This window comes from Larus michahellis, chromosome 5, assembly GCF_964199755.1.
Source record: "Larus michahellis chromosome 5, bLarMic1.1, whole genome shotgun sequence".
In the NCBI taxonomy this organism is placed as follows: Eukaryota; Metazoa; Chordata; class Aves; order Charadriiformes; family Laridae; genus Larus; species Larus michahellis.
Window position 1 is genome coordinate 49,066,128 of NC_133900.1, and position 12,356 is coordinate 49,078,483.

A 12,356-nucleotide genomic window follows, 5' to 3' on the forward strand; every position below is an offset into this window, starting at 1 on the left:
TCTGCCTAATATTCCTGCAAACATTAACCAACAGGTCCTGAATCTAAAGCTTTGATAATCACATCAAGTGAATCAAATGCAAGTGTCTCACATCTTGGCACATTTCCCTTTTTTGTCTCCTTCAGTTCCTTCTGTGTTGGGTCCTCTCATCTCCTGCAGATTGTTAGCTTGCTGATCACTGACCATTTGACAGCATGTTGAAAGCTGCAGGCAGCAGAAATAGCTACCAAAAGTTTTTCATGGCTCCTCATAGGAACACTTATTAACATTGGAAAGAGCGTATGAGTAACATAGCTCCAGCTTCTGTTGTAGGAGCACTAAGCAGGCAGTCCCTGGCCAGTGAGGTGGGTTTTAAATGATAGAAAACGGTCAGAACCATAACCCAAGATCATGCAGAAGCAAAGACATCATCTCTGGACTCTGGATGATACAACTGGGGCTGATGCAACCAAATCTGATACAGCTTGTTACTATGACAAAATGGTTTACCTGGTTGGAAGGAAGGCTAAGGATTGATTTTTTTGTCAAATCCTATGGCCAATACTTCTTTACTAGCAAAAATAATGTGGTTTAAGAGTGGGATTCACAACTCGCCTTGGCGCAGCTCCTCTGTGCCCTTGCAATGTTGTGTTACAGCAAAATGAGTTGCTCTGTGACAATGTTGTTTTTGTGTTGTTGGTCCTTAGGTAGAGAGTTGTGAGAGCAGCTCCCACAGCATGGATGAAGTCTCACTCAGTGAATTTGGGGAATGGACCGAAATCCCTGGGGCTCATCACATCATTCCTTGCGGTTTCATTAAAATCGTGGAGATTTTGGCCCGCTCCATTCCCGAATCTGTCATTCAGCTCCGCAAGCCGGTTAAGTGCATCCACTGGAACCAGTCGGTCAGCAAGGAGATTGAGAGGGTGGCTGACCACAACAGTGACCTCCCTGAGGAGGACAAGGGCTCTGATGTCTTCATAGAGTGTGAGGACTGTGAGTTCATCCCAGCTGACCACGTCATTGTGACTGTGTCCCTGGGAGTCTTGAAGAAACGCCACGAGAGCCTGTTTCATCCCCGCTTACCTGAGGAGAAGGTGATGGCCATTGAGAAACTAGGAATTAATACAACTGACAAGATTTTCCTGGAGTTCGAAGAGCCTTTCTGGAGCTCTGAATGCAACAGCATCCAGTTTGTCTGGGAAGATGAAGCAGAGAGTGAGAGCTTGACTTATCCTGAGGAGCTGTGGTACAAGAAAATCTGCAGCTTTGATGTACTCTACCCACCGGAGAGGTACGGCCATGTCCTGAGTGGCTGGATCTGTGGAGAAGAGGCTTTGATTATGGAGAAGTGTGATGATGAAACTGTGGCAGAAACCTGCACTGAAATGCTACGTAAATTTACAGGTCAGCCATGTTTTGATTCCTTTGGTGAGTGGAGCAGAGAGGGAAAGCGGGGCTGGGGTATTGAATAACCCTAGGAAGGAAATGCGCTAAAGTCATTTTTAGTTCTTTGGCATTTTATGCCCCTTTGAACGGGCTGTGTGTGTGCTTCCAGCATACCTGGTGCTTGGGTGTGCCTGAAAGCTATTTATACAGAGGGGCTGATAACCAGCTCAGGAAGTGGTGGGCAGATTGAGGATTCCACATCCTCTGCTTTATTTAATCACAAATAACTCTTCAGCAGCTGATCTCAGCTGTGGAAAGCAGCATAGCTCTTTTAGAGCCAGTGGAGTTGGACCTCTTTAGATCAGCTGAGATGTGGTAGTTGAATCGCATCCCTGACTTCCATTCAACATGAGGCTATATGGAAATCTCATTGGCCTAAATTTTGATGAATCCGTTGATCTTGAGAGTTCCCATTTTCTGGCTACCTCACTTAAACCTTCCTGGACATCACGGTTTTCACGTTTAATGAGCACATGTCACGTTAAAGGCAGGAGTTGGAGCAAGACAGATCTTAGGTGTTTTATTATTATGATTATTGAGAAAATCCAAGATGAAATCACTAAAAGTGGTAATACTTGAACACGCTGGGCCTTAGTTTGTCCGCAGTCACTTCTCTAGAGGTTGCACACCTTCCCAAGAAAAGGGCTTTTTGTGTCTGTGGAGGTCTTTGAGATCCTCTGATGGAATACACTGTACAAATGTAAGTGTAATGTAGTAGCGCTGAAAGAAATAGTGGTTGACTCATTGGCAGTCTTGAAATAAGGATTTTGAATTTATACATAATTATGAGCAGCATCCTCCAAGATTAGATGCATTTTATGCTATTCTAGAGGTAAGTACTGTGATTAATCTATTTATATCTACCTGCTAGCTCATGTTAGACAAATCTCAACACCCAGTGGATTTCCAGCCTTACTACTTGTCCATGGACCTCCAATTAACTGAAGAAATTTGCCTTCACAATTGTAGCTTTCCCCTGTGCTTACAGACCATTTACTACCAACAGCATTGAGATCTAGAGAAAGGGTCCTGGAAGCTGAGGACTACCTGCATAACTGGCTACTGCCAAAAGAGGTTTTACGTTTTACCGCTCTCTTCAGAAATTGTAGAGTAGACATTGGATTCAGAAACCCTAATGCAGAGACCAAAACTGAGTCCTTGTTTCAGCTTCTTCATTGTTGCATTTATGTTGAATGACGAACCTGTGGCTCGCCGGCAGAGAAGTGGGATGAATCAGTGAATGCTCGACTCTGGACAGCTTCTGCCTCCTGAGATGTTTGTTTTCAGTGGTGTTGGGTATCCCTGCGTTATGTTGCAGCGTCAGTACACACATGCCTTCTTTCCTCCTGACCTCAGCAGGCCAACTGCTGCTCTACGCAGGCATAGCAGGAGGCTCTTCTCTTAAGGCCAAGTTGTTCCAGTGCTGACGTCTCCCCGAGGATATAAACAACCTTGTTTGTTGCAGCTCTCCTTGCTTAAGACCTCCTTTTTCTAAAAAAAACCACCTCGATTCATCAGTGGGAATTTGGCTTTTTGGGTCTTCCTTAGTTTGGCAGGTGGGAGTATACTCTCCGTCTTCCTTCTTGGTCTCCTTCACTGTTATTTTTTGCGTGTGTTGGGTGTTCCCTCTGTTCCTCCCAGGATGGAAACATGTTGGCACTGGGTCATTGGTATGTGCTGCAGTTGCTGGTCCAGCTGATACTGCACCTGGTCACTGTCCATCAGACTCTTCAGCAGTGTGATCTCTGTCTCGGCCTTCTGTTAATCCTGAGTTATCTAACCCTGGAGAATTTCAGACTGAATTTAACAGTGTCTTGCCCTGCAATGAATGTTTTGTGCATAAGCTGAGAGGTGCCCTCTCAGCTGCTCAAAACTGTGAGAAGAAAACCTTTTTCTGGAGCACCCAGTACAGGAACATGACCTGTTCTACTTTCTGACCAAAAAACTTGTTAGTTTCTAGAAAAGCTTTTCACAGATCTTCCAGGATGCCCCTGCTAAGGTGGCTGGGTTTATCCTATTACCCTTGCTCCCATTTTCCCTAGCAGGTTCACAGAAGCAGCAATACGTCAAGGTTAATCTGGGCCAAGTTCCAGGCAGGCTGAAAGAACAGAAGCGTGCTCAGCTCTCCATGCACCTACCATCTTCTCCACTAATCTGTTCCATGGGGAGGGTGAGAGTGGGTTAGATAAGCTAGGGCTTGGTTGGGGAGGGACAAAGCAGCCTTCTGTCTGTGATCTAACTGTAGTAATTTCTGAAAATGACTGGACTCCTCTGACCCAATTAGCACCGCCAAACCTAGCTTTTAAAGTGTTTCCCACCATCCAGCTTCGTGTAAATCAGCTATTGAGTTTGGAAACTAGTCCTTCTAGGATCCTAAACTCAGTGGAAAGAAAGACTCTCCGACAAGACAGTTCAGATCTTCCACGCTTCATTTGGTGCTCTGCAACATCTTCTGAAGAAGCTTTTCTCTACTGCGTATAGAGAGCACCTTATATTCAGTAATGAAAGTAGGTAGTATGAGCCTCTTAGTGTTCACTTTGCCTTTTGTAGCTTTCATGTTCTGGGTATGAAATCCCCCATGTTCTTATTTTTTATTCTTCTATTAAAGAATTAATGCATTACCAGGTGGGTTCCCATCTTTAGCTGTGTTTTTCCCAGTCCATTGCTCATGGAGGCCTTTGCTTTGCATCAGAGGGTGTTAGACCAGTCCTATGTTAAATCCATTCTTTTAGACTTGTGCTGAGAATTCCTCTCTGCGAGGTGACCTTAAATTTCACATGCAGGTTAGTGTTGCAGATTATCTGGCTTTGCTGTGAAAAGCTCTGAGGATTGTTCTAACCTAAGAAGCATTGACAATTACTGCTTTTCACAACTGGATGGTTGAAAAGCAGCGTCCTCTAAATCTGATTAAGTGGGATGCTTTTGAACAATTAGAAGTCTTGCTCTGCTTTCTTTGTTGGCTAAGCTCCGAGTGTTAGAAGCCAGAAGGCAGTAATTGCAGGCCTGCTCCCTTCTGAAGAGCTCACTGATTTGTCAATCTGCGGCTGGAGATGCCCTGAGTTGTGCTCCCTGTCCTCCAGGGGAACAGATCTCTCTTAGGTTCTGCATCATACCTGTGAGCCCCATGTGGATGCCTGGAATACCCTACGGTCTCTCTGGTGGATGTAGGAGAAAATGTGTGGGTACTACCATAGATCTCTGTTGGCTTTGACGCGGTCTTAGATACTCTGCTCTCTGGTAGGCAACTAAATTTGTGTGTCTTAAATTAGATCTGTGAGTTGATTTTATGATAATTCTGTGTCTCATAATCAGCCCTATATGCAATAAATCTCGGTAGCCACACTTCACAGTAGCTGAGTAAAGACGGGATTGTTTGGGGCAAGTGGAGTTATCTTCCATAGCTTCACAAGTGGAAATCTGTGTCATAAAGATATGTGCCCTCCTATTTTAGCGAAGGCTAACATCCCTTTTTAGCCATTTTATCTCTCTTTGGACAGTGGAAACTTAAAAGTTTCCACACCTGTATTAATTGTTACTTTTATCTGTAGGCAAAGGCACATGTCTACCCATCTATTTAAAAACAGATTGAGAAAGTCCAATTAAATATGTTCCTTGAATTAGTGTGGCCTTCCCAGTCTTTGTAGTTGCAAACAACAGTTCAGGATCAGAGCTTGTGTTACGTGTTTCCGTCTGACCTTCAATCAAGCTCCTCCCCTATGTGTGCAGCAGAAATGAAGGTCTCCTGATTTTTCTCTTGGAAACAGCTTCTCACATTAAAAGGTACATAAATGGAGAAGTGCAGGGGCACAATAGTTGTACAGTGGACACTTGGATCATGCTCACACGGTCCGATGTGCTGGAGAACCTTAAAGGAGCTCATGAGAGCTGGTACATCTGCACCACACAGCATGGTGCTAGGGAAAGAGTCTGGCTTTGGTTCTGGGAGCTGTACAGCTGCATTTTAACGTACCCAGGCGCCTCAGCCCTGCTCCATGCTGCCAGCTGGCTCAGGCATCTTTGCATGAAACTGCCGTCTGCCCAGAGCCACATGCTTCAGGTTGCTGTGCTGCATCACATTTCCCTTGTGATGAAGTTGCTCCATGAAGAATAATTCCCTTGTGGGAAGGCTGCTGTTTACCTGCTTGTGTACAGAGTACAGAGTCATCCATGGGAAACACTAGAGAGGAATGAAGCTTTTACCAGTCTGAATGATTGCCTTATTAAATATTGCTGGATTTATGTAGTTGTTGATTGGGCTGATAGCTCCACAAACCCTTCTGTGAACAAATTTCAGTCTTTTAGTAGATCTGTGGGCTTATCTGCAGGCTGACAAGCCCGCATCTGATTGCTTGTAACACTGTGTGTTCCTAATGTTAATCATCTTTTTGTCAACATATTACTTGTTGACTCCTGTGTTGAAAATCTTCTGCGTACCTTGACAGTGGAACAAGAGAACACGCACCAGCTACAGAAGAGGCACCACCAGCCCACTGCAGAGACTCCTTTTATTTGAAAATACCTCGTGTGATTGTTTTTGTGTACTGCAATGTGATGGATGACTGCTTTGGCTCTGTTTGGTGTTGTGTTGTCTAACAGCTTTCATGGTGTGTTCTCCTGGGCTTTCCCACAGCCCTTAAAAATAAAACGTGATAACTTATTTCCTTGACGCATCTGAGCGCTCCCTGTTCTCAGACTCCCTTGGGCTTTTCACTTCCATCCCAAGGCATTCCTGCTTTGAAGATTCTTGGAGGAGCGTATTTTAGAGGCTTTGTTATGCTGAGTTGTTACTCCTGAAACAACATTCAGTTGTAGGATGTATTTTGTTTGTAGGTTATATTTATTTGCTAGTCAGTGCCATATTTTGATGTTGGGGTTAGTGGTTAGAAAGTGTTCACACTGTACTCTGGCAAGCCACCCAGGTGCCTTTGCTCTGTTTCAGCCTTGTATTTCATAGCTCTGGTTGACACTCAATACTCCTAAAAGCGGTAGCTGAACCACGGATGTAGGCTGCTTCTGATTTTAAGGAACTGAAGGCACGATGAAATAATTGTTTAGTAGAACTAAATAATGCAGTGCCTAAGTAGTCTTTACAGTTGGATGTCTCCCTCTCTAAGCCATGATGAAGAAAGTGGGGGAATTTGGATCGTCTTCATAGCAGGCTAAGCATGCTGAAGTGTTACAGAGTCTGTAACAACGGTCTTAATTTTTGTCTTCTCCCGCTTTCTGCCTAGGGAATCCAAACATTCCAAAACCTCGCCGGATCCTGCGGTCCTCCTGGGGCAGCAATCCCAACTTCCGTGGATCCTACTCTTACACCCAAGTTGGGTCTAGTGGGGCTGATGTGGAGAAACTCGCTAAACCACTGCCTTATGCTGAAAGCTCCAAAACTACTGTAAGTATGGCCTAAATTGCTTTTCTGGCAATAAGACTAACATAACCCTGGGTAGCCAGATTTCTGGGAGATTGGTCAAAAGAGACAACCTCTGGTTGCACCTCTAGTAGTGTGTTTTCCATTTTTTTTTTATACATACCCCTCTGGAAAAATGGTGTACGTAGGATTTTACCTCTTTAATGTTTGGAATGCCAACGTCTCAGGAATCCCCACATCTCTGTCTGAAATTATCAAGAGCTGCTCATCCATGTGGCTTTTGGAATTGTGATCTCTGCGTTTAATGACCATTAGCCTTATTGGCCAGTTCAGAATTCCTTAGGAAAGCATGTGTTATTCTGTTTTAAAGCATAGTCTGAATAAGTCGCATTAAATACATGACCCTGCTAATGTCTAAGTCTGAATGTGTCAGAGGTGCGTATTAGGAAATCTTTCTATGTTGGCAGTAGAGGGCGAGGGAGGCCAAGCTCACCCCGTCATTCAGGGTTACGTGTCCAAATCCAAAGACAATGGGTGATGAACGTGCAGCCTCCAAGCAGCTGCCCAGTCCATTTCCTCCACCCAGAGCCTGACGCCCACCATGTAATTTTATTCAGCACAGAAATCTATTAGAAAAGATAGCAGGAGCTTTTGCAGTCTTTCTTTGTAGTTCCTGGGGAATAGAGGTACCTGAAATTCCCGCCTTAGAACTGAGTTGGCAGCAATTTTAGCAAGCACCTAACTATTGATGTAAGAGATAAGACACTGTGTCTTACCCTGTGGGTTTTGAGACATGAATGACTATTTTTCCTTCTGAAATTGCTGTCCAGAAAAAAAATCCTTAATGCCTAAAAGGTTAAAGTATAATTTAGGGGAGCAAAGGGAGGAGTCAGTAGAGAAGTAAGGTGCTCTGTGATTCGTGCCTTTTTGTTTGAGGTTATTGGAGCTAGTATCTGGCACTGTGATGGTGCCTCAGCCCTGCAAACTGATCTGTGCAGGCATACAGCAAGGAGGACGAGCTTGACATTGACAGACTGTCCTGTGCCTGTCCCTGCGGTACACCACATTGGGATTTTGAGAACCAGCACTCTAAAAACACTGGTGTCAGCTCCTGGGGATGTGGGAGGGCACAGGAAGTTTTGTCTCCTTTTAGCCTTGTGCCTGCTTTACAGTAAGGACTGAGCTTTTCTGCTTTTCTTATCCCCTTCAGCCAATGCAGGTGATGTTTTCAGGGGAGGCCACTCACAGGAAGTATTATTCCACTACCCACGGTGCTGTGCTTTCTGGGCAGAGAGAGGCCGCTCACCTCATTGAGATGTACCAGGACCTCCTGCAGTGCCGGAGCTGAAAAGCCCCATGTTTGTGAACACCACCAGCTCCCACATCCTCGTACAGGTGTGTGGAGGGGGTTCTTTTTTAATTTCAGTTCACAGTAGAACAGCCTTTATCTTTTTCTATTAAAAAAATAAGCCCTAACTGTTTAAAAAGTTAGTCACCAATAGCTTCATTTCTGTGTGCTCTATTGTTAACAGGGAAGGGTGCTCCTTTTGTCTGGTAAACTGTTTCTTTGTCATTTTAATTCTAACTTCACTTTTGGTGCCTATCATATTTTTTTTTTTCTTTCTGTATTGTAAGTGCCTTCTATACTAAAATAAATGTTGTAATAAAAAGACTGGGTGCTTTGGTATTTCCTGAATACTTCACTCAGTAACTTGCAAGTGTTTTATTCAACGTTATAAAAATAGGGTTTTTCTCTCTTCCTACAAAATTTGGAGTAAGGGGATCTTGAGATAAATCTGGATACTCAATGTACTGTTTGATCTTAACTGTTTGTTCAAAGAATTGTGCCTTAGAGACACAATCATTGCCTTGTACAGATTAGCACAGAAATCACTCTGTATCACTGCATATTTAACTCCTTGTGTCACCTGTCTATCAGCTTGTGTGAGCCTTTGTGCTTCAGGAAACCTGCCTATAATTTTGTGGAGGAATTTGTCTTTCCCTTTGGGTTCAACTCAGCCAGTCTGTTGGAAGTTATCAAAGGAACTGCGGCACTGCAAAGCCGAGAGACAAACAGCCTCGACGAAAGCGGCGTTGGAGACTGTGTCCACATTTGGTCTGGAATAGTGTATTGGTTTTGAAGGGAGTGCCACAGTCATTCACACTTTTCAAAAATTGATTTGGTTCACAAAATGGTTTTGAGGTGCACAAGTTAGGCTTCTCTCTAGGAAACTAAACCAGAAGCATTTCTGCAGGAGCTCCCCAGGTATCGTGTAGCCTGTAAAGAGAACATCAAAGTCTAAACTATTACTTGTCATTCAAAAATTCTTGAACCACGCTGTGGAAGGAGTGCTCATACCTGTGCGCCAGACTAAGAAGCAAAGTAAAACCCCCAAACTACCTTGGTAATGCAGATACAGCTGGAGGATATTCTACAGCTGTAATTGGGGCAACTAATCCAAGTGGAAAACACCACGCAAACTTATGTGGAAGTGTGGGCAAGAAGGAGAATGATAAGAAGCAGCATTCTTGAACTACCTCTGTGATGAAACTGTATCTTTTATTGGACAGCAATACCCAAAACAGGTGAGGTTTTTGCCCCCCATCCCCAGAAAAGAAGGTCCAAAAGTCTGAATGACAACATTGATGTTGAAGAGTTTTCTCAGGGAGGTCAAGGTCATTCCCACTAGTAAGGAATTTTGAAGGAATGTAAAAGCTTGTCTCAGTCATGTTTCATCTGGATTAAAAATACATTTTTCATGGAGCCTACATGTCGTACCTGACATGGGCTTCAATTAAAACTTCATAAATGCAATTATCCCAGCTTTATGCTTAGTCCAAATTCATGCTGGGCAGCTGTGGCTTGTCTCTGAAGAGTTGAGATCTCAGGATACAGCTTGGAGAGAGTAATTTTCATGGTGGGATGCTGCATCTCACACTCTGGTGATTTTTATTTGTCCTAGAGGAGGTGGCACCCCAGAGCCTCTGATACAAAGTGAGTGTCCCTGTGTCCCTCCGTTTACGTTCAGATGGGGCCCAGTTGTGTATAAATGTACTTGATTTATCAACAAGATTCATTCTTATGTTAAACTATTTCCGCAATAAAGCGAAAGGCTGGGAGACACTGTTTCAGGAGACTGCAAGACCAGCTAGGGATTAAAAACTGATTGAATAGATGTCCTTCCTGCCTTTGCTTGGGTGGAAGCAGTTTCTCCTCCACGTTTTGGGCTGAGAGGCCAGTGCTGACGAACCATGAGAAGAATAAATGCCAGTGCCAAGGATAAGGAATGCCTGGCAAGGTATGTTTATGAGCCTTCCAGCTCCTCCTTGTGTGATCTGGAGAGTGTATCATCATCTGAAGAGCACCTCTGGCAATGACACCTCTTGCAGTAACTGAGTAGAACTGCTTGAAAATTCCTTCAAATGTGCTTGAAAAAAATGGCTACAAATAAAATTGATGAAAAAGGCAAAGTTAACAAGAAAAATCTTTGAAAATTAACTTGGGGTGAATGAATAAAGGTAATGCAACAAGCCTGTCCTGATGTGCACTGCTTAAACCTGTGGCAAAGCATCCAGGATAAAACTAACTTTCTGTGTGGAGAGGCAAACTGGTTCTCAGTGGAGCCTTAAGGTAATTACCTGTAACAGTCGCTATGGAAAGAAACAATTCTGATTGCACAGTGTCAGAAATACATCACATAAAGGGTATTTCTATGGAAGAATCTCTCAGAACTGGGGTTTTCCTATTCCAGCAATGTAATCCGGACCAAAAAGGTCCGGTTAGGGCAAGGCAAGCAGGACTGTGGTGAACGGGAAACCATCTGTGTGCTGTATTCAGGCTGCTGCTCAGTTAAGTGAGAGAATTCTCCGTTGACCCAAATAGGCTTCCTGAAAAGAAACTTATTTATTTTTAAAATGAGTTCTAGTTTTAGTCACTGAAGCATATGTGTGCAAGGTTTGTTTCCCTCAAAGCGTTCTCTGTTTGTGTAGGCAAGTATTTGCTGGGACATATGTTTCTTCGATAAACTGTAAGCCCAATGGCAGCCACACCAACTTCCAGCGTGTCCTGAAGAGGAGCTGGGCGCAGAGTCAGGAAATGTGCACCCTTCACAGATCATCAGGGTTTGGGATCCCCTGAACTGTGTGGGTTTGGACAGAAGGCTTTGGATAATTTGTTCTGGCTTTGAGGCTTTACCCAGTTCAGCAGCGCTTGGTGCCGCTACACCAAATGTGGGACACGTACGTGTGTCTTCTGCAGCGTTGGGCAGGGGCGTTATGAGCCACGGTGCATCGAGGCCAACGGCTCGCTTCTGAGAGTGATGCTCCATGCTTTGGTGTCACTGGGGCTGGCACTTGAGCCCTCAGAGGAGGCTTTGCTGGGAGGCTTTGTAGCGTGAGGGTTGTTGACTTATGCTTTAATTGTGTGTCCTCCAGCTTAGCCGGAGCATTCTCCCCCAGTCTGAGCAGCCCCTGAACTGTGCAGATGTGTGTCAGTAAGCACAGACGTTAGTAACTGGCAAGGTTTTGTCGTGACCTTGGGAAAGGTGCCTTCTGGAACGAGAAAAAAACATTTTTTTTCCTTAGATATATAAATCCTGTTCTTTTTTTAAAGTCAAGGAAACAAAATGTAGCCATCATCATAGTTTTAAACAGAGTTTTTCCAAAAATAAAAGTTTTCAGGATGAAGAAGACCCGTGTTTAGCTGTTGCCTTATCTCTCTGCATTTCCTTAATCCATCTGGCTGGCTGCTGGCCAGGGGTTCATGCAAGGAGTGAAGAATGTGTCTGTTTTGGCATCTGCGAAGTGTGCATCCTCTCTTTGTGCTGTCCTACGAAGCATCTGGGGTGGGAGTCACGTTGCTTAACTGCAGCTATTTCGAAGTGGGATGTCCAGTTGATAAATTAATTGCAGAGGGTTCTTCTAGAGACAAAAAAGAGAGGGGAAAGGGGCAGAGAGAGGGGGGAAAAAAAAAACCTCTCCAGAGGGTGAGTCAGTGCATCCCAAGATAGATGTCTGGAGATGAGGCACTGTCTCTGACTCTCCAACCACAGCTAAGCTGTGCTGATTCCCTGCTGTTGTGTAGAGGTGGGATGCCTTCCTGGCTGCTGGAAAGCTGGAAAGGACTGCAGTACATTGATTTATGATGTTTTTCTCCCGTTTTATCTCAGAAGCAAACCCCTTTTCATGACATTACTGAGTTGAGAGAAGTTGTGCTGCGGGAAGGGAGCGCAGCGTGCTTGAGTTGAAGAGAACAAAAGATAAAAGATCTGTCCAGCTTCAATCATCCAGCTTTTACCAGGGCTTAACCTCAAGGAGTCAGAGTTGGTTTCCCAGCAGCCCGATCTATTGCAAAGTGGAAGCAGAAGAGAAAACCAAATCCTTTGGGCATATGAGGCCATGACCCAGGAAAAGCCAAAGGGTTTTGCTTTCTCCTGTGACTTCTTTATCCTGGGATAGCCAAGAAAAGCTGCTATGCTGGTAATCAGAGCTTCAAAGCTCCTTTTTCTGCTTTGTGCAGACAATATGACGATGGTGTCTGGTTTTGCCAAATAGGGATCTA

General features: G+C 44.3%; 1 protein-coding gene across 2 annotated transcripts in view; it reads left to right on the forward strand.

Annotated features, from left to right (window-relative positions):
- The window catches only part of SMOX (spermine oxidase), a 54,986-nt gene extending 46,488 nt beyond the window's left edge, over positions 1-8,498 (forward strand). The window contains exons 5-7 of one of the 2 annotated variants that reach the window (XM_074587247.1): positions 687-1,386; positions 6,660-6,820; positions 8,007-8,498. In XM_074587247.1, the coding sequence (XP_074443348.1) occupies positions 687-1,386; positions 6,660-6,820; positions 8,007-8,144 (999 nt within the window). In that variant the 3' untranslated portion in view covers positions 8,145-8,498. The remainder of the gene's footprint in view (positions 1-686; positions 1,387-6,659; positions 6,821-8,006) is intronic. The other variant, XM_074587248.1, reaches the window with a different exon arrangement.
- Positions 8,499-12,356: the final 3,858 nt, after the last annotated feature.